The 21,591-nt window shown below is 39.1% G+C and overlaps 1 protein-coding gene across 5 annotated transcripts in view; it reads left to right on the top strand.

Annotated features, from left to right (window-relative positions):
- CNTNAP4 (contactin associated protein family member 4) overlaps positions 1-21,591 on the top strand; it is a 278,799-nt gene that overhangs the window by 84,522 nt on the left and 172,686 nt on the right. For 3 of the 5 annotated variants that reach the window (XR_014805402.1, XM_021097087.2, XM_021097085.2), the window contains exon 3: positions 3,610-3,803. The exons of the other annotated variants lie outside the window; for them this stretch is intronic. Coding sequence is in view for 1 of the 3 variants with exons in the window: in XM_021097085.2 (XP_020952744.2) it covers positions 3,610-3,803 (194 nt within the window). In the remaining 2 variants the exon portion in view is untranslated. The remainder of the gene's footprint in view (positions 1-3,609; positions 3,804-21,591) is intronic. 5 annotated transcript variants of the gene reach the window in all.

Genomic DNA, 21,591 nt, shown 5'->3' with positions numbered 1-21,591 from the left:
TGCATTTGTACGCTCTTCTCACAATTTCTGATTTTGGTAGCATATTTTTGTGTGGATGATTTCCTATCTTTACTGTATATATGCCTTTACTAGTGAGCCTTGTCATTTGTGGTATTTTTGTTTCTAGTTGTGGCCTTTTCTTTTCTGCCTGGAGAGGTTCCTTTATTATTTGTTGTAAAGCTGGTCTGAATTCTCTTAGCTTTTGCTTATCGATAAAGCTTTTGCTTTCTCCTTCAAATCTGAATGAGGGCCTTGCTAGATAAAATAATCTTGGTTGGGGGCTTTTTCCTTCCATCATGTTAAGTATATCGTGCTACTCCTTCTGACCTGCAGAGTTTCTGCTGAAAAATCTGCCGATAACCTTATTGGGGTTCCCTTGTGTGCCATGTGTTTCTTTTTCCTAGCTGCTTTTAATATTTTCTCTTTGTCTTTAATTTTAGTCAGTTTGATTAATATGTGTCTTGGGGTGTTCCTCCTTGGGTTTATTTTATATGGTACTTGTTTTTCTTCCTGAATTTGAGTGAGTGGCTCCTTTCCCATGTTAGGGAAGCTTTCGGCTATTATCTCTTCGAATACTTTTTTCTGTCCCTTTCTCTCTCTCTTCTCCTTCTGGAACCCCTATAATATGAATGTTGGTGCATTTAATGTTGTCCCAGAGTTCTCTGAGATTCTCTTCATTTGTTTTCAATTTTTTTTCTCTTTTCTGTTCTGCATCAGTGAGTTCCACTAATCTGTCCTCCACCTTGCTTATTTGTTCTTCTGCCTCCTGTATTCTGCTGTTGGCTTCTTCTAATGAATTTTTCATTTGAGTTATTGTAGTTTGCATCTCTCCTTGCTTAAGTTTTATATCTCATATTTCCTTGCTCAGTGTTTCCTGTAAATTATCCATTTTTGCCTCCAGTTTATTTCCAATGTCTTGCATCATCTTCAGCATCAACAGTCTAAAGTCTGATAATCTCCAGATCACTTAGCTTATTTTTCTGTGTTTTTTTCTTTCTCTCTCATCTGAGTTATAGTTCTCTGCCTTTTCATTTTTGTAGGTTTTTGGTGTGGTCTCCTTTTTGTAGTCTTTTTGTAGAGTTGTAGCCTCTGCTACTTCTGGTTTCTGCCTCCCTTGTAGCTGAAGTTGGTACAGGGGCTTGCTGTAGGCTTCCTGATGGGGGAGGGACTGCTCACTGGTAGGTGGGGCTGATTCCTGTCCTCTGGAGTGTGGGACTTTGTTTCTGGATGAGATTAGAGGTGGCTGTCTGCCTGGGGGGTCTTTAGGTACCTGTTTACTGATGGGTGGGGCTGTGATCCCACCTGGATTGTTGTTTGGCCTGGGGCTTCTCAGCACTGATGGGTGGGGCTAGACTTTCCCAAAATGACCACCTCCAGAGGAACACAGTCTGATGAATATTCCTGAGAGCTTTGCTTCCAATGTCCTTCCCCCACAAAAGACACATTCACCCCCTGTTTTCCCAGGAGATCTTTCAAGAACTGCAGTCAGGTCTGACCCAGATTCCCACGGATCCTCTGCTTTGCCCTGGGACCCAGCACACACAAAAGCCTGTGTGTGCCTTTCAAGAATGGGTATCCCTTTCCCCCAATCCCATGGAGCTCCCATGCACAAGCCCCCTTGGCCTTTAATGCCAGCTGCACTGGGGGCGCTTTCTCCCAATGCCAGGTCCCCAGGCATGGGGACCTGATGTGGGGCTTAGAACTCTCACTCCTGTAGGTGATTTTCTGTGATACAGTTAACTTTCCAGTCTGTGGGCTTCCCATCTGTCAGGTATGGGGTTGCTTAGATCACATAGTTGCCCCTCCTACCTCTTGATGTGACCTCCTCTTTGTCTTCTGGAGTGGGATATCTTTTTTAAAGTTTCCAGTCCATTTGGTTGAAGGTTGTCCAGCATTTGGTTGTAATTTTGCTGTTTTCATGAGAGGTGAGCTCCAGTCCTTGTGTTATGCCATCTTAATGCCATCCACCAATTCTCAGTCATCTCTTCTTTGAAGCTCTCAGTAACACAGAGTTCCGCTTTTCGTCTCTCAGAGTGTCACTGTGTGGTATCTGCCATCAAAAGGATTTTTAAATCTTATTAAAGCAGTTTTTAACACAGATGTGTCTTTTTAGGTCTCACAATGTTGTGCGCTGTATCATAATAGCAAACATTTATTGGTCATCTCTTTGTCATAGGGACTGATTCAAGGATTATAACACAGGGCACAGATGTCAAGAATAATGCTTGAATAAAAACTGTGTATGATTAATGGTGATCTCTGGCTAAAATGTCAGGATTTATTATGAGAGCCTCAAGGTGGATGGCAAAAGAATGGGGAAAGGAAAACAGGCACTTGTGTTCTCTTTGGGTATGTTATTAACAGATATTGCATTTTAATAGATATGGAATACTAGATAATTTACTGGATAATCATGGGTTCAAGAATGGTTAAACCCTATTTCATGACTTTTACAGTGATTATGTATTACTTGCTGAGTCAGCAGTGTCAATATTACTTAAAATAATAAATTCCCCAAAGAAAGCATTATTCTAGTAAACAGGAAGACTGAAACATCTTAACAAAACATACAGTAGGTAGTCACATCTATAATTTTCTTGTGTGCATTGGATAAAAGAAAGCATGATAAATTCTGCTCTACCTGCAGTTCCTTGAATATAGAGCAGACTTCTATTTTTCACTTCTGAGTGCTCAAACACAACTTACTCTCTGATCTTTTCTGTGACTCTCCCAGTCCCTGTCCTCTGACCCCTCAGCTCCCTTCCCAGGTAGGATGCAACCAGTGATGTGCCGGTGAAATGGCTGTGAACAGACTCCCAAGTGGTTCTGATTTGTAGAGTTTGCCAATTTAAATGTCCCCACCACGGCCAGTTGCAAAGATGGCTATGTTTAACAATCATTTTGCAAAATCCCTGAAAATTTAATCATCTCTCATACACACTTACAAGCCTGGTACCACTGGATAGTACTCTCTGTCATTTACTGTGTTACTGTCCCTCGCATCTGCCTCACCATTAACATTTTTCATGTCGTGTGTCAAATGTGCTTTTCATGATCTGTTCCTCCTCTAAGACCACAGTGAAGGTGGGAATTATTCCTTGACCATCCTCATATTCCCAGGCTTAATGCTGTACCAGTTTCTCTAAGGAGTCCTAACACAATCAGACATGAGAGGTAGTTTTCTAGTTCTATTGTGGTGTGACAGTAGATCAAGTCCTGGGCACAGGGTTGGAAGGCCAAATCATTATGCAGTCATGCATTTGGGCAGTGAACATGCCACTTCCAAGTGTTGACATGAATGTCTGCCTGTTGAATTAAACACCGTAAACATTCAGTGAGTTTAATCTCATTGAATCAACCCTCCCAGTGTCAGAAGGTTGTAACACCTAGAAATGAATATAACTAACATAAGATCCACCCATTTATATTACATTTTTGTTTCTCTGTGTTTTCCTACCGTTATGGGACGTTTCGTCTTTTGGAAATTTGACTTTAAGTTCCATAGAGGAATATAGTCTTACTGATGTTTCTAGTTCACGAACAGATTTTTTTTTTTTTTTTTAACAAATTCTTCTTTGCCAATTTCTCCTATTTCTCTTCTCATAAAAGGAGCTGGTGGCTGGTCTCCACTTGTGTCAAACAAATACCAGTGGTTGCAGATTGACCTTGGAGAGAGAATGGAGATCACCTCTGTGGCCACCCAAGGGGGATATGGGAGCTCCAACTGGGTGACCAGCTATCTGCTGATGTTCAGTGACAGTGGCAGGAACTGGAAGCAGTATCGGCAAGAGGACAGTATCTGGGTACGTTTCTTTAACAGATACACGGTCTCTCCAAGAAAGCAGGGCAGTCATCCCTGCTTACTCTTGACGAATCTCTTAAACCAAGTTTGGAAACAGAATCCTTAGGGTCACGTAGAAAACATTTTTCAAGAGAAATTGTGTGAATATTCATTTTTTAATACATCTTACGGTACCATTTATAAAAATACTAAAGGTAAACTGATTTCGGAGTTCTCAGAAACTGGAAAAAAAAAACTTATTAGTGCACTAAATAGTGTGGAAGTATATGAAATTAACCAAACCTGGATGAAATTGTTTTTTTTTTTCTTCAGTCAATAACATAGTAGTGTTGTGTTGTCTTTAGTTATAGTTGGTGAAAATAATTTATTCTTTTTGATGAGTCTGAGATTTATGAACTAATCTCTCTCTCTAGTATATGGAGCTATTCTATACAATATTTGGAATATTTATATATGATACACACACACATATATATATTATTTATATCTAAAGCATTCTTTGGTCTTTTCAAGTCTGTAAGTGTGGATTATGCTGTTTTTTTTGTGCACAGGGGCACAGCTCCTATAAGGAAGACTGACAAGGAGGCAGTTTGTAATAAAGTAGGTGGAATTTGTAGTTGATGATCAGTTGATTATCCTAAATAAACACCTGAAGGAAGAGGGAAGCTAAAGGAAGTTTTCTGGGTGGTGAAGAAAGTATTCTTTTTTTTTTTTTTTTTTTTTAAGTGTAGAAAAGTATTGGTTTGGATCTTATGTGGGCCAGGAAAAACATACTGTCATCAAAGAACTTTTTTTTTTTTTTTAATTTTCCTCTGACTGAGCTGCTGGAACCAGAGAAAATGAGTAACTTAATGAAGCATCCTTCTTAGCACACAGATAATTTGGAAGCCTATTTGGGCACATAATGATAATTTTCTTTGATCAGTCAGTGGCTTCTTTTGAAACTTCCTAGAGCTCCATGATACATTATAAACCCATTGAAGAAATGGACTGTGGTTTACTCACCTTTGCATCTCTAAAGCACTCGGTGGCCATTCAGTGTGTGTGTTTATCGATGTCAATTAAATTGAGAAGACGTGGCCCTTCTCTTTCTCCAGAGAGAACAATAGCCAGGCTGGAAGAAGTTTTCTATATGCATTTTTAGGAAAAGCTGCCTTAAAATCCAAAGCAAGTTGAAGTTCTATATAACAGCAAGAAAAATTGGATGTTGTGGTTGAATTAATTCCATGAAAACTATTCAAACTAGGGATAAAATAAACACTAGTTAGAAACCCATAGCAGTGAAAGCTTAATGAGGTATTTATTTTAACTAGGTGTTTGGATGATCTTTTACTCTTTTCTCTAAATGAGAATGAATTTTAAGCTAGAGAGGTAGTGGCCGGTTCATGCTAATATTTAGCTATGTTGAAGTAAGGTGTATATTTCTGACATTTTTTAAAATGATAGATTATCCACGAAAATGACTTTTTTTAATGAATAAAGGTTGAGTAAAGCCAAACCTAGACAGTGGTAGTTGCCTTTTTTGCTTACTTATTAGAAGGGAGGTGCTCAGGTGCAATAATGATGTGAATAATACCCTTAAATAATCCAAACCAATCAATGTGAAGACAGATCTTCACAGGCATCTGTGACAATTACCTGTCAAGGTAATACTATTTTTTAGGCCATGCTATAATTTGTTGTTTTAATCATTGTCTTCCCCTCTTGAGTGTGAGTGAGCACCCTGGAAATAGAGGCTCTGCCTACCAATGGTTCATCCCCAATTTTAAGAGTACCATGTATGTTGCAGGCAAACACTAAATGTTTGGTGAATGAATGAATGAGGGAATGAGGGAATGAACCCATAAATGAAATGCACTTTCTTGTTGGATACTTTTATGATCACAGCAACTAGAAGTGACCCCTTCCTGCATCCATCAACTCCTTTCAGCACATTTATATCAGTTTATGTACTGAGAAATAGCAAGCTCTATTTCTCTCTCTCCTATACAATTTTGAACTTTTTTTTTAATGGGAGATGGTTTATCTTCCTCATCTTTGTATTTCTAGCATCCAGCATCCAGTGTGACACATGACTTGTTGAGTGAATCAGTGAAAATTACATCAAGGAATGAATAGATCTGAATACATTAATCTCGTAATCTGTATCTAATGTATGAAATTTTGTATTGAAAGAGGTCGTGTCAATGTTGTTGAAAAGATAAAGTGCATCAGAACAAACAAAAGACGGACTCAGAGGAGCCCACAAGTGTGTGGTGCAGACTCATAGAGCTTTGGAAATTGACAAAATGTGGCAGTCACCATAGGCTAAATTTGTCAAAAAAGCAGGGCTTGTGTGGGTATTGAAAAAAACATTAAAGCTTAGGTTATGACAGGAAGGAAGTTATTCCATGAAGCTGGAAAATTGTGAACAAAAGCATGGCTATTGGAGAGACCCAGAGATACAGTTTCCCATGTAATTACCGGTGAGACTGTGGTCAGGATGGACTGAGTAGTTTGGGGAGGACTGGACTATAATTTTGCATGTGGTAAAGAAAGTAGGTGGTTAACTCTGAATATCAACATCAGAATTGACATTGGTGCCACTAGTGCTATGACCACAAAAGAAATGGGTAAAGTTATGGTGTATGTAAACTCTTAAAAGCTTAGTGATATATGTGTACACACATACACACGCACACACACACAGTCTCACAGTGATTCAGGCTGCCTTCTGAGGGAAGCCCCCTCTCTGTGAATGTACAGTTGACAATGTGGGAAAAATGAAACATGATGAATCATGCCTTGGCCCCTGACATTTTTCACCTGGAGTAACAGCTCGCTTCAAGTGTGTTTTTCTGTTTTTTTGCCAAAGAACAATTAAATTTTTTTAAATTTCCACAATACGTTATTTTTTTTCTACTGTACAGCATGGTGACCCAGTTATACATACATGTATACATTCTATTTTCTCACACTCTCATGCTCCATCATAAGTGACTAGATATAGTTCTTGGCACTACACAGCAGGATCTCATTGCTAATCCATTCCATAGGCAATAGTCTGCATCTATTAACCCCAAACACCCCATCCATCCCACTCCCTCCCCCTCCCCCTTGGCAACCACAAGTCTATTCTCCAAGTCCATGATTTTCTTTTCTGTGGAAAGGTTCCTGTGTGCCATATATTAGATTCCAGATATAAGTGATATCATATGGCATTTGTCTTTCTCTTTCTGACTTACTTCACTCAGGATGAGAGTCTCTAGTTCCATCCATGTTGCTGCAAATGGCATTATTTTGTTCTTTTTTGTGGCTGAGTAGTATTCCATTGTGTCTATATGCTGCATCTTCCTAATCCAATCATCTGTCAATGGACATTTAGGTTATTTCCATGTCTTGGCTATTGTGAATAGTGCTGCAATAATGAACATGTGGATGCATGTGTCTTTTTTAAAGAAAGTTTTGTCCAGGTATATGCCCAAGAGTGGGATTGTTAGGTCATATGGTAGTTCTATGTATAGATTTCTAAGGTATCTCTATACTGTTCTCCATAATGGTTGTACCAGCTTACATTTCTATGAACAGTGCAGGGTTCCCTTTTCTCCACACCCCCTCCAGCATTTATTATTTGTGGACTTATTAATGATGGCCATTCTGAGTGGTGTGAGGTGGTATCTTGTGGTAGTTTTGATTTGCATTTCTCTAATAATCAGGGATGCTGAACATTTTTTCATGTGCTTGTTGGCCATCTGTATATCTTCCTTGGAGAAATGTCTATTCAGGTCTTTTGCCCATTTTCACATTGGGTTATTGGCTTTTTTGCTGTGGAGTTGTATAAGTTGCTTGAATATTCTCGAGATTAAGCCCTTGTCAGCTGCATCATTTGAAAGTATTTTCTCCCATTCTGTAAGTTGTCTTTTTGTTTTCTTTTTGGTTTCCTTTGCTGTGAAAAAGCTTGTCAGTTTGATTAGGTGCAATTGGTTTATCCAATTTTTTAATTGATGTAAATAATTAGGAATTTAAACCTTTGCTGCACGCATTCGCATTTTACAAATACGTTCTTCCTAACTTCTGTTCCTTTCCTTTGCTATTTTTTTTTTTTTTGGCCCCAGTTTTTCTAGATATTATGGGATGTATCCAAATTATACAAAACAGGCCAATTTTCTTTAAGATCTTCACAGTCTGCTCCAGATGAGACAAATAAATCTACAAAAGCGAGTTCGGAAACACATAAGGCATTATATGAGTATGTGATGGAAAGAGGAAGAAAAGGCAGTTGTTTCAAGTTTAGAAACGAATAAAATAAAACCCATCAACATGGATGGAATTGCAGCAGTGAGGATACCTCATTCTGCCTTATTTTGTCCTTCCTCAAGCACTAGAAGGCATACTGCCATGTGTGTACCTGAAAGAACTGATCAGATGCCCTGCTGCTTCTTACAAATAATGTTTAAAAAGAAAGGCAAACTATTTTTATTTGTTATCTATGCAGTCACGCATATATTTAATAGAACTGAAAACTTGACAGATATATGATATTTAAAAACATTATTCTTTAGAATAAAATTTATCATCCACTGCTCATAAATGTAATTTATACAAAGTACTCTACTGGATGGCATATAAATATTTTCCAAAAAGATTAGAAAAATGCAAGCTGCTAAAATTGCTCCTCTCAAATTGAAGACAAAATAAACTTCCTGAACATCTACGATCAAAAGACTTTTCAGCCAGTTTATTGTAAATGATTGGAAAAGGAAACGTAAGGTATAATTTTCACTCATCTAAGAACAATTGCTGAAATTTCATGAAACTAACATCTTAGAAATTACTTTAAGAAGATCACCATGTGTAGGAACTTTACAGCCGAATTATGCGAAGTCGCTCAAGCATCTTTTTGCCCTGCAGCAAAGTGTAAAAAGGGCAAGGAGTGGGACGGTACTAATTTTATGACATATTTAAGAAAATTTGATTGTTAGGCACAATAGCTTATTTTTCTTTGAATTTCCGTTGTATCTGGTTTTTCAAACGAAAAACCTGTAATTTCATATGAGCATATTTCTAAAGTTAGAATAACTGTTTTTTTGGTTAGAAGTGTCGAATGTGGTAGTTCTGGGTTTGGCGGGTGAAAGACATGGAGCCCCTGTGACACGTGTCATCAATTAGACTTGTGCTCTGTTACAAAATAGTCATGGCATTATTAGCACTGTGCATGATTGAGTTGTCAACTCTCTGAGCCAGACAGCGCAGAAACACCACCTGCAAAGATCTTAACCTGTATCCATCTCCGGTCAAGTAAATAAGTGACGGGGGGCATTCCGTAGAAAGTGCAAGGAGGCAGAAATACAAGAATACAAGCGGGAGTGTGCAGTCAGCCTGGTGGACTCCCTGCCTTGTGAGGCACCGCTTTCCTAGACCTTTCCCCACCTTGAGCTCTTATTCTAAGGACCTGAGCCTACGAAAGTCACGTGTGGTAATAGGAAGTATCACAGCGCTGATGATGTGTGTGAACATGTCAACCCCTTGAGCTTCATGCCTTGCAGTCCTTGGCTCAGGACTTGGGCAGATGCCTAGAGTGCCTTCAGCTGCTCCTGCCTTTCAACACAGCCTCTGCATGAGTGCCAAAATGATGTTTTTATTGAAGACCTATATTATTAGTCTGTAACCTCTGGGAATCTCCTATTTCCCTTTCTACTTCCTTGGGAGGTCTCCACCCATTTGAAAATGATTCATCTGGAGTGCAGGGTTAAAGGTGGCTGCCCTGGGGTTTTTGATATGGCAGCAGCCATGAATCGGAACAGGTAGGTTGCTGGGCACCTTCTCTACCCAGCAGCAGGCTTTATTCCACCTTGTTGCAGCTGTGCCCATTCTCTTGCATGTTATGTCAGTTCCTTCTCAGAAATTTCTTTGTCTGCACATATATTGGAACTTTATCTCAATATGTGCTATACCAAAAATATACATGAATTCCTATGAACGGTGGTCACTCATGGTGATGTTGCTTCACATTCTTCCAACTGATCTGCCCCTAAGAAAGCCAAATGCAAATAATTTGAAGAGAGTGGTTAGAGTCAGTAGGAGGTTTGATCAGCTGCCCTCTGTAGTGTGTACACTCACAATCAGATTATTCTCAAATCATCACCCAGGGGAAGGAATGTGTTTTTGTTTTTGTTTTTGTTTTTCTGTCTTTTTAGGGCTGTACCTGTGGCATATGGAGGTTCCCAAGCTAGGGGTCGATTTGGAGCTGTAGCTGCTGGCCTATGCCACAGCCCCAGCAATGTCAGATCCAAGCCACGTTTGTGACCTACACCACAGCTCACGGCAACGCCAGATCCTTAACCCACTGAGGGAGGCCAGGGATCGAACCTCTGTCCTCGTGGATGCTAGTCAGATTTGTTTCCACTGTGCCGTGATGGGAACGTCTCCTTTTTAAAAGTTTTATGGAAGTGGAGTTGATGTACAATGTTGTGATACTTTCTGCTGTACAACCAAGGGATTCAGTTATCCACGTACCCACATCCATTCTCTTTCAGAGTCTTTTCCCACGTAGATGATCACAGAATACGGGGTAGAGTTCTCTATGCTCTACAGCAGAGGATGGCATGTTTTAAAAACATTTTGCAACCTGTATCTCGCAATTTACCATGTGACAGTCAGTGACCAAACATCACCCTTTTTCCTCCTGCCTTTCTTGCTGGTTGTTCTAGATGTCTCCTTCTGGCTTCTCGCATTCCCCTGTCCCAGGAGACTCCATTTGGGGATCTCGTCTCTCGGAAGCAGTCCTGTCCTTTTGAAATATTTTCTTATTGTTCTTTAAGACCCAGATAGCAAGGTCTTCTAAAAGACTAATGGATGCGTCTCTCTGTCCTATTTTGCATTTTTAATTTCCAAACGTATCAAGCAGAATTCAATCAGAGAAGAGGATAGCAAGATATGCAAAGCTAGAAAGGAGATAGGATTTGGCAATGATAATATATATCCCTAAAAAATCTTAGTGAATCAACGGACTATTTTTAAAAAATTAATTCAGTGAATTTTGTGCCTAACAATAAAATTAATTTTTAAACCCAGAAATTTATCTTCCTGCACATAAACAACTAGGTATACAATGTAAAAAGATTGTATCCTCCACTGGTAATAGAACCAAAAAGGAGTAAATAGCAAGGAAAAAACTTAAAATAAATGGTAAGAGATACATGAAAATAATACTTAGAGTATTACTAAAGGACATGAAAGAAGACGATTAAATGTGAGGACTTAGCTGTTTGAAAGAGAAAACAGAATTAGAAAGCTATTCATTCTACCTAAAATAACTCAGAAAAGTTAAATCATTCTGAATTTCATATATAAACAGTGAATATGAGAAAATAGATAAGTTAGCAAAAATAACAGTAGTAAAGAGAATCTACATGTTAGGAAAAAATTTCAAATCTCTTAGTAAATTAAAACACACCGATAACTGGTCCAGTGAAACATAGTGGAACACAAAATAGGACATCCATCACTACACCCAAATACATTTAGGGATTTGCCTAAGATAGATATAGCATTGAAAATATGTGAGGAATGTAAATTAGTTAGTATGAAACTTGGTAAGCTATAGCTTCTAGAAGAAAAATAACATTTTTATATCAAAATGGATTCCAGATGAATTGAATATTTTAAAACAATACAGACACAGGGAAAAAGTATTAAAAGGACAGAGTATAGATACACATATAATATTGAAAGGGGGCACATCTTTCTAAGCATAGAACCAAACCCAGATGCTACAGAGGAAATGATTTTAAAAAATAGCTAATGTTTTAAAAACCACATGAAAAATAGCATAAAGAAAATGAAAAGAAAGTTTATCAATGTTGGAGAGTATTTCTAGCCCTCCAGGGTCGCAATGCCCACCTTTACTCACCAGCAGCAGAAGCCTTGGGTTAGCATTGATTTTCCGACCGGTATGATTGGACATACATCTGCAGATGTGCTCCACTCACTTGTGCCTGCTGTGCTGTCGCTCAAGGTCCAACTCCTCCGAGACACACGCCAGCCTCGTTTCCTGGTGTACCTGCGTCTCACCAATCCCGGGTTACTCACTGATTACACGTTACGCCTCTGGTGCCCAAATTTACTTCCCATTTGAATTCTGATGCCCGGGTAGCATCCATGCCAATTAAATAATGTTTGGGCACAGGAGCCCAGGCATCGGGGTTTAACAAAAAAAAACTAGTACCAGGAGATTCCAATATGCTGCAAAGTATGGGAACCATTGGATTACGCAGTACACTTGACAATCAAGTCCATACTCTTCGTTTAGCACAAAACATGATCAGAAGGATGCTGATTCATCTTAGATCCAGTGTACTTCTGTGTATTTCTTGAGTATACGTTGCAAGGTGGATTTGGCTAAAAATCAATATTAGGTTAAAGAAAAGCTTTAAAGCCGATGTGAACTCAGTCCTTCCAATGAGAAAGAGCCAATTTCTTTAGTACTTAAGGCTATGCTGTTCAGTATGGTAGCCACTAGCTATATAGGGTTATCTAATTTTAAATTAATTAAATAAAATAGATTAACGATAAAGCTTTTCAGTCATACTAGCCATAGTTTAAGTGCTCAATAGCTGTTTTCAGTCAGTGTTTATTAGCGCGGATAGAGAATCTATCCATCATCACAGAAAATTCTGTTAGCACAGGCACAAAACAGTCTTTAAAATGAATTAAAAAAAGAAGCTTTGTTTTTTTAAAAAAGTAGGCAAAATATAAACATGCAGTTCATAGGAAGGAAAACAGTGTATATGCATACATACATACCTAAATATATGTAAAAGTGTCTTTAACCTCATTTAATATTGAAGAAATGCAAATTAAAACAGGCGTCAGGTAACACTTCCTAAAAGATCGAAAGAAATGGGAATTTTGGAACAACGGTGGTATTTAAAACATTATTTTCTAAAACGTGGTATATAACAACATAGTATCATTTTTAATTTTAATAGTTGTGCATTTAATGTAATGACCTTTCTTAAACAATTCTAAATTGCTCCATCAAACCCATGGTATTATGGATTTTACTGTGTCACACAAGGATAAGTTAAAAATGAATTTTAAAGAAAAGCATTTAAAAAACAAGAACAGAGAAGACTTATTAAATACTTTGTATATTCCAGGGAATTGTTTACATGTCACAATGTATTTATGTATATATTTTCACACATACTATATATCAAACACATGTATATTTAATATATTTGTATGTACTATTTATTCAGTTAATCTTAACAACCCAGTGAGTTAGGTACTGTGATAATAGGCCAGTGTGTATGTAAGAAAACTGGGGATGATGAGGTTATTTTCTCAGGCCACCTACCTAGATGAGGCAAGATTTTCCCCCCCAGAATCTGGAATGAGTATCATGTATGCTGTACAAGTATCATGTGTATGAAATCAACATTTTAAAGGAGATCACAAATGGTTTAAGACACGAGAATCAGGAGTTCCCATTGTGGCTCAGTGGGTTAAGAACTTGACATAGAGTCCATGAGCATGTGGGTCGATCCCTGGCCTTGCTCAGTGGGTGATGGATCCAACATTGCCTCAAGCTACAGTGTAGGCTGCAGATGCTGCTCAGATCTGGTATTGAAGTGGCTGTGGCGTAGGACTCAGCTGCAGCTCCGATTCGACCCCTACCCTGGGAACTTCCATATGCTGCAGGTGCAGTCGTAAAAAGAAGAAAATAGAAGAAGACACAAGAAGCATCGCCTTGGAGTACAGGGAAAGGGTGCTTCCGAGCTCTGTTGGTAGGAGAATAAATAGGTACAAACCCTTGAAGGGAATGAATGTTTTTGGTGTATCAAGGAAAGAGTCTCCAAAATAGTGTTGGCTAATGCTTTATATCTATCCAGGTATCCAATAAACCCCCAAATCGCAAGCTTTCCCGTCAACCCATAAAGGAAGTAGATCAATAATATTTTGATCTTGAAGAAACTGAGATGAAGATAGCAAATTTCCACCTGAGTTCATGTTTTATAAAATGTTTTTATAAAACATTTATAAAATGTTTACACGTAGCTGTCTTCCCTTCTGCCAATAAAGACGAATAGTCAAAGCTAGGAAAGACAGTAGCTCAAAATATACTGAAAGAAAGGTATTCATGATGAAGGTTAATCATCATTGGTTTATGTCATCTTCTCCTAACGCCTGAGAACAAAAATAATACATTATGAATTCAATCCTGTGCTGCTTATCAAAATAGGCATTGAAGTTCAGAGTTTAGACTGACTTTCTGTGTGGGAACGTTAGCATTGCTCTGTTTCTCCACAAGCATTTTGCAAATGAGTGCCTAGGCCTCACTGCGGAGTGTATCTATGGATTAATACACATTTGTTGTTGCATCTGGGATGGGGCTGTTACACACATTTGTGGAACCAACATAGGCACACCCCTATTTTATTGAAATGTTCCTACTTGGCTGGCAGACCTGATGGCCCTGTCCAACTCCAGATCCGACACATTTCATTGGTGGCTGCCTCATGAACCGCAGCGCCAATCTCAGACACTTAATTGCTGCTCCTAGGCCGTTCACCAAGGTTTGTTGTACTTTCACCCTTCTCTGTTGGGTCATGTTCTTCACTTATCTAAGACCGGCTTCATCCCTTCCAACTTAGGGGCTTCCAGTCCCTTACCCTCTAGTCCCACCTGCCCCATCCCTTTCCCATCATCTCTGAAGTCTTCCTTGCCATGACATCTTCCATAGTGTTATTTCCAGGGAGACTTTCTGGATTACGTTGGATGATTTGTCTGACCTTCTCTGGGTGAACTGCAGACTCATTCATATGGTTTTCATTCTCTTCCACTCTCCTTAAATGTTTTCCTTTATTCCAAATGATACACGTAACGCAAATAAATACCCAAATGCGACTGGCTAAAATGCAGACTAAAGCTGCTGTATTTCCTGAAAAGTATAACCATTTCATAATTAAGGCTGTGAATTCCCGGGGGAGGGGAACTATGCCCAGGAGACAGTAAACATGACTGCAGATAGGAACACCATGCTTTTTTGCTGCTGGGGTTTAGAATAGAGATTAATAAAAGCATCGTCGCATAGAGATTAATAAAAGCATCGTCGCAAAAGGAAACACTTTTGTGATTACTTACTTCAAATCCAAAATACAATTACTGGGTGATATGCCTTCTGGTTTACCATGCAGAGGTCTGTGTGTGTACTGAGGTGAGGGCGTCTGTTTGCTATTTTGTATAAATATGTAAAAGAAGAACTCTTCCTTTTGAGAACCGGGGATTGAACCAGATGGCTTTATCCATCCATATTTCCAGTTGCCCTTAGGAGTGCTGCCCGAGAGCTGGTCTTGTCTAAAACTTGCCCTTTATAGTATTATTTGCCTCTTGCCCCTTTCAGAAATGTTCACCAAGAACAATCCTTTGGCTGATTTAGAAAAGCCATGCTTTAAAAAAGTGTTAGGTTGTTTGTCCAGAAGTAGTCATGAGGATGAAAGGGGGAAAACAAGATGCAGAAAGACTAGGAAATATTCTGCAGAGCTATGTCTGTAAATCAGAGCGATACAGTTCAAAAGAAATCATATTTGATTTGTATTCTGCAAATGAAAATTTTATTTGCCTTTGAACTCCGATCTTCCCTTCTGTGCTTCTTATTGTTATTATTAATCTCTCACACTGAAAGGTTGTCTTCCTTTTGGAGCCTTGAACATTTTAAGTACTTAATAATAGGGTTCTTTTTCAATAAGAGAGAGAGAAGAGAAAAATTGCTGGAGCAGTGAAAAAAGAACCACAGGGAGCAATGGCTTTATTACAATATGTCAGAGTCATCATGAATTGGGGGTGGGCTGGGGAATATCAGTTTCAGGACAAAAAAACTTATATTTATCTTAGCAAGTTTGTGGAAAGTTGCAGAAAATTGTCCCAAGAGCTACAAAGCTATTACGGTTGTGGCAGTTCCATTTTTACACTCTGAAGTTTAGAAAAGGTAAAAAAAAAATTCTCTTTTAATATGTCACTTTGGAAATAGATTTTTGATCCTTAGAATACATACATGAATTAATTAAGCTCACAGTGATACTTATGCTTTCTTTAAAAATTTGCATGTCAGTGATGACAAGTAAATATAAAAATTTCTCTACGTTAGAAAGAAATTAGTCTATTTAATCTCTTTTTTTTTATAAAATCAAACCATTTGGATAATGAGCACACAAACATTGAATATCCATATGGGCTTCTCTCACTTTCTGAGTTTGTACTTTTAAATTCTTAGCCTTTGGGTGTTTATTCCATCTGAGCTGAATAACATATACACTTGTTTAGAACACACTTTTTCTTTTTCCCCCTCTTTTGGCCTCCCTGCATCATGTGGAGTTACCAGGCCACGGATGAGATCTGAGCCACAGTTGTGACCTATGCCGTAGCTGTGGCAATGCCGGATCTTTTAACCCCAAATTTTTAAAAGACATTTTCACCAACAAGGAACTATAATTTGTGTGATTAGAATTATGCATAGATTCATGAAGTAAATTCCTCCTATTACACTCTACTTAGAATGGTGCATAGGGCTTTTTGCACTGGAATCTTTTGCCATGTGGGACTCTATATGTCTTTTAGTGTTCACAGAACCATAGAACATTATGGTTTCATTAGGATTAGGGTTAGGCTTAGGGACTCTTTCTGGGACTGTTCTGGGAAAGTCCCTGTGAATCATCCTTTTCTCTCCTCTCCTCCACTGAAACTCACCATCCCCAGGCTCTGGGGAAACAGTAAATATGATTAGATCTGATAATATGGGTCAATGATAGCAAACGCCATCAGCACAGTGACTCAATTTCTATATGCATGACTAGGGTGGCTTTTTGGAAAAACCATGGCCCTGTTTCTCTAGTCTGAGCCAAGAGCTGGAATCGCACATCAAGTCCAATCCAAAGTGCCACAGGTATAACATGCAAAAGGGAGAAGAGGTGAGAGCTATGGATGGTGATTAAAAAAGCCATCTCTCTTATCAGATTGCATGCCTTCAGATGTGGGCTCCCTCTCTTACAAGCTGAGTGATTTTGGACAAGTTGCTTTTACCTCCTATGCAAAAGGGGCACAGCTGCAATACACACCTTAAAGAATTTGTATGAGGGAAGGAGGAAGGGAGGACAGAGGGAAAGAAGAGAGGAAGGAAAAAGGAAGGAAGGAGGGGGCTTTTGCAGAATTAAATGAAAAAAAAAAACCCACACAGAATTAGCAATAGATCTGAGGTTATCATCAGTTCAGCTAAGAGGTGAAAGTAAACGCCTGGCTGAATGCAGTGGTTTCTGGAAAGGAAGCACTTTGGTAAGGAGGAGAGGAGATAAAATGGCAAATGCTATTCCCAGTAGTTTGGCTGTGTAGAAAAGGGAAATGGAACAAGAGTCAAGGGACAGGTAGAGCAATGCACGGAAGATAGAGGATTCGTTAGTGGAGAGACTTGAACTTGGTTAGAACTTGAGCGAAAGCCCTTGGAGATCCAGAGGCTGAACATGATGGTGATTCCAGAGGGTAATTGATGGAGCAGGGGGATCTAGATCACAGCTGGTTTGGAAGAGAGACGTGTTCTAATCAAGGAAGAAGAGAAAAAGGAAAGATGGGTTTGAACTTCAGTTCATCGAGAGGCCCTCAATGGACAGAAAGATCCCGTGTTTACTGAGAATAAAGAAGGAGAAGTGAGAGTGGCGCTGACTAGGAAAAGAATCCCCACATAGCACTGAGAGCCCAGCGTAGCCTGCAGACCATACACGGGGCACCCAAGTGCTCTGTCATATGGTTTTCTCCACCTATGGGCAGCTGCATGCAGGGGCAGAGGGCATAGATTCTTAGACTGACCCAGGGTTGGAATCTATGGGGATGCTTTGGTGGGAGGACGTGTCTAGGACAAAGACATATACGGGCTGGCAGGAGCATAGAGGAAGGAGTGTCACAGAGTTAGCACCAGGTAGGGAAGGAAGTGAAGGCAAGGCAGGGGGAGGTACTGATGGAAGGACTGTGTTAGTCAGTGTTCTCCAGAGAAGTAGAACCATTGAGATGTATGTAGATTTATTTTAAGGAATCAGCTCGTGTGATTGCGGAGGTTGGCTAATCCAAAATCCAAAATCCAAAATCTGCAAGGGAGGCTGGCATGCTGGAGACCCACAGGAAGATTGCAGTTCAAGTCTTAAGCAGTCTGCTGGCAGAATTTCCTCTTCTAGGAAGGTCAGTCTTTTGTCTACTAAGACCTTCAACTGATTGGATGAGGCCCACCCACCTTATGGAACATAATCTGCTTTATGCAAAAGTCTCCTGATTTAAGTGTTGACCCCGTTTTAAATATACCTTCACAGAAACACCTAGAAACATGTTGAACCAAATGTTAGGTTGATCCATAAAATTAACTCACAGAGATGGAAGGTGTCAAAGAGACAGTGGCGGTTTTTGAGGCTGAAAAGCACATCAGAGTGAGTAAATGGGATTGAGAGAGTTGGAAAGATCTAGTGGTCTGGGATCAAAGAGTAGACTTTAAGCTTTTACAATTTCAAAGATGGTGCAGTCACAGGAAATAGTTAAGGACCAAGATGTGGAAATAGCAAGTGAAGGTCATTTAAGTCCAGGATGTTTTATGTGTCATCCAAAGGGTTTTGAAGTAGAGAATTTTGTGAGAAGATTGCAGCGAAGATGAGGAAGTGACCTGAAGTTTGGGGCAGGAGCCAGGCTGAGGGGGCCAGAATTGGCTATAACCAGCTGACATTCATAAAGAAGGAGAAATGAATTTTCTCTCTCCCTCTCTCTCTTTTTTTCTTTTACTGGCTTCTTTTTATGAGGAAGAAAGAAAAATCATACGGAATTGACAGAAGATGCATAAAATACTTCCTGGCTCCATGAACATGTAGCATTTGGGAAAAATGAGCAAAATTCACTTTCAGTTTCATAAGTGCTAATTTGGATTTCACGGGATATGCTAATCTCTTTTGGAAGCACCCCCACGGACATACCCAGAAATAATGTTTTACCAGTTATCTGGGCATCCCTCAGCCCAGTCAAGCTAACTCATAAAGTTAGTCATCACAGATGCCTTTCACTCTACACCGTTCCTTAGCAGTTACAGGATCTAATTAAATCTGAGCCCTAGTTCTGGTCCCTAACAAATTACACCAGTTCACAGAAAGACATGGGAAATGGGAGAAGGGAATGCCGAGGGCTCATGATTTTGGGGCTTGACTGTGGAAGGCATCCCAAGGAATTTCACAGAGCCTGAAAATGAATGAAATTAACAGGAACGCTTGTTTTCTTTTGGAGTTGGCCTTGGTTTTACTTTCTCCATTTCTGATTTTAGCTGAGTCAGTTCCAAAATATGTCACTCTTTCTCTTCCTGGTTTTGTCTTATTATTGCCATTCTGGCTTCTGCATGGCAGCCAGAGGTCACACCGTAATTACTCAGATGCTGTTTTATCATTCATGTGAGATGCATCTATTAACCATGCCTTGCCTCTCAGTGGCCCTGGAGATTAACCACGCTGTGACATTCTCTTTTGAGTGACTTCACATATTCTCCTTCTGATTGAGTAGTTAGGTGCACACACATCAGTTTCAATCAGTGCTGACTGATCTTAGCTGGTTCTGACCAGGACAATGGTTCTCATCGCTTCTCTAAATTGATTCATAGATGTGTAATAGTCTAGCTTCCTGGACTGTACTTGGGTTAATGATATGTGAAGGATTTCTCTATGCTTAAGTTCAGATTTTAAAAGATATGTTTAACATCTATAAAAGGGTGTATATCTTGATGACCTCAGGGTGTGAAGTCCTTGGCTATCAGTATATATGTGTCTATCTCGCTTAATGACATTTGCACAGGTACTTGATGTGGGAAGCCAGGATTTCATAATGAACGTTATACGTATTTTTTTTTGAGAAAAGTACTCTATCCGCTGAAACTCAGGTTTGCTGCAGTTTCTCAAGACAGTCTAGGTCCATTATTTTTTGCTGGCAAATGTGTTGAAAATGACCCTATATTTCAGACTAGATGACATACAGTATTATTTCTTTTAATTTGAATAAGATATAATATCTAAAGGGTCTGTGGCACCTAAAATGAAAGCAGTGGGGGTGAGGGTGGTGACAGATACATATAACTGCTATTTCTGGCATGGATATACAGAACTGGGATTTGCATCTTCTGACAAACTCTGCCCTTCTCTGTCATCACGTAACTGGTCCCAGTCTCACTGATGAAAAGTACTTTAGAAACTAAGTTTCTTCAGATTGCAAGATTACTTTGAAATTAGTGTTGCTATATTTTAAAGGGAAACAATGCTGTGCTTTTTGTCTTCTCTATTTTTTTTTCTGCTTCTCCCCCATTTTTCAGTGCAAACAATTATGTGAATAGTCTTAAGCAAGGCGTCACAACAGCAGGACTAAGAGATGACTCTGAAAATGAATTAGGGGACCTTTTTTTCCTTAAAAACTTTCATCAGTTGCTTATTTGTTATTAGAGATTCTACTTCAATATAGCTGAGGAGCTTTGTTCATTGCACTAGACAATGCTTGGAAGAGAACAATGTGTACTTGAATCACCCATAAATATTTAAAAGTTCTGATGATACAGCAGTTACCGAGGATAGAGCCAGTGTATGCTCAGGAAGACCGATACATAGGATGCTTCTTCAACCCCACAAGCATCAATATGCGCACCTTAGAATGCCCAGAAAAAAATTATGACCCATTGTGAACTCAGTTACTTATGTTTTAGTTAGATGTCTACCATTATAATTTTTACAATATTGTTGTTGGCCATCCCTTGATCTTATCTTCTGTTATTCTCCTCTCTGACTGTGCTGGGGCCAAGCTTTCCCACATACCTTATAACTGCTTTTGTCTATTACCTGTTATCATTTACCCATAGTTACTTTTTCCTAAAGCTTTCTCAGGAACTTAGCAATACTTCCACCTTAGCTTCACTAAAATGCATCTCATTGCATGGGCTAAATTTTAAAATCTAATAACTTTAATGAAGGAAACTTTTTTTTTTTTTTAAGTTGACATTCTCCAAAACTCAGTGATCCCTGGAGAGATTTATTCAGAGGCCACTCACGTGTCTTTGGAGTAATTTCCCCAAGCTGACACATGGGAAAAGATACAATAACTTCCTTGTCCTTCACCCAGGTCTTTTCTCAGCAGAGACTGAGAGATGTATAGCTCTCCCCATAAGAAGTCAGAGTAACAATTCTGACGTCATAGTAATAGAAGGAGGATGCAGGTGGTCATTGGTACTTGAGGAGCTGGGCTGGAAAAGGCCCCCAAATTTCCTGTAGCATGGCCTGGATCTACTTAACCCTCCCTTCATGGGAGCATCACTTTCGTCTGGATAACCATTCAAGGGTGAGGACCATTTAAGAAGATGAGCATGTGGTCTGCCTTTATCCCTCATATTTGTTCCACTACCTCGACAAAGACAGGTGAAGAACATGGGGAGATTACTGCCATTTATTTAAATAAAGGAAATGAAAATATACACTTATAATTACATATTTGCTAATTTTTTTAAGTAAATGGGAGGATGAGCAAGACCAATTTAAAAAAGTTATCTCTGTGATGACTTATAGGTGGAGGGGTGGAATAGGGATGGAGACTAGACTTTTCTGGGTAGATCTTATTTTTTAGATTTGACTATAATGCGATATATACAGATTAGTAGTTGTACACCAATATTGTTAAAATACAGGAAGCTATTTCTAAAGATCAAAAATAACAAAACAAATAAATTTGTGTGTTGTTAAAGGCCTACGTGCAGAAAAGAATAA

This window comes from Sus scrofa, chromosome 6, assembly GCF_054392235.1.
Source record: "Sus scrofa isolate SSC_HxYL_T2T_F1_AM1 chromosome 6, Sscrofa_HxYL_maternal_Yorkshire_Landrace_v2.0, whole genome shotgun sequence".
NCBI lineage: Eukaryota > Metazoa > Chordata > Mammalia > Artiodactyla > Suidae > Sus > Sus scrofa.
Note: the sequence above shows the minus strand (reverse complement) of the source record. Positions and strands in the feature narration are given on the sequence as shown.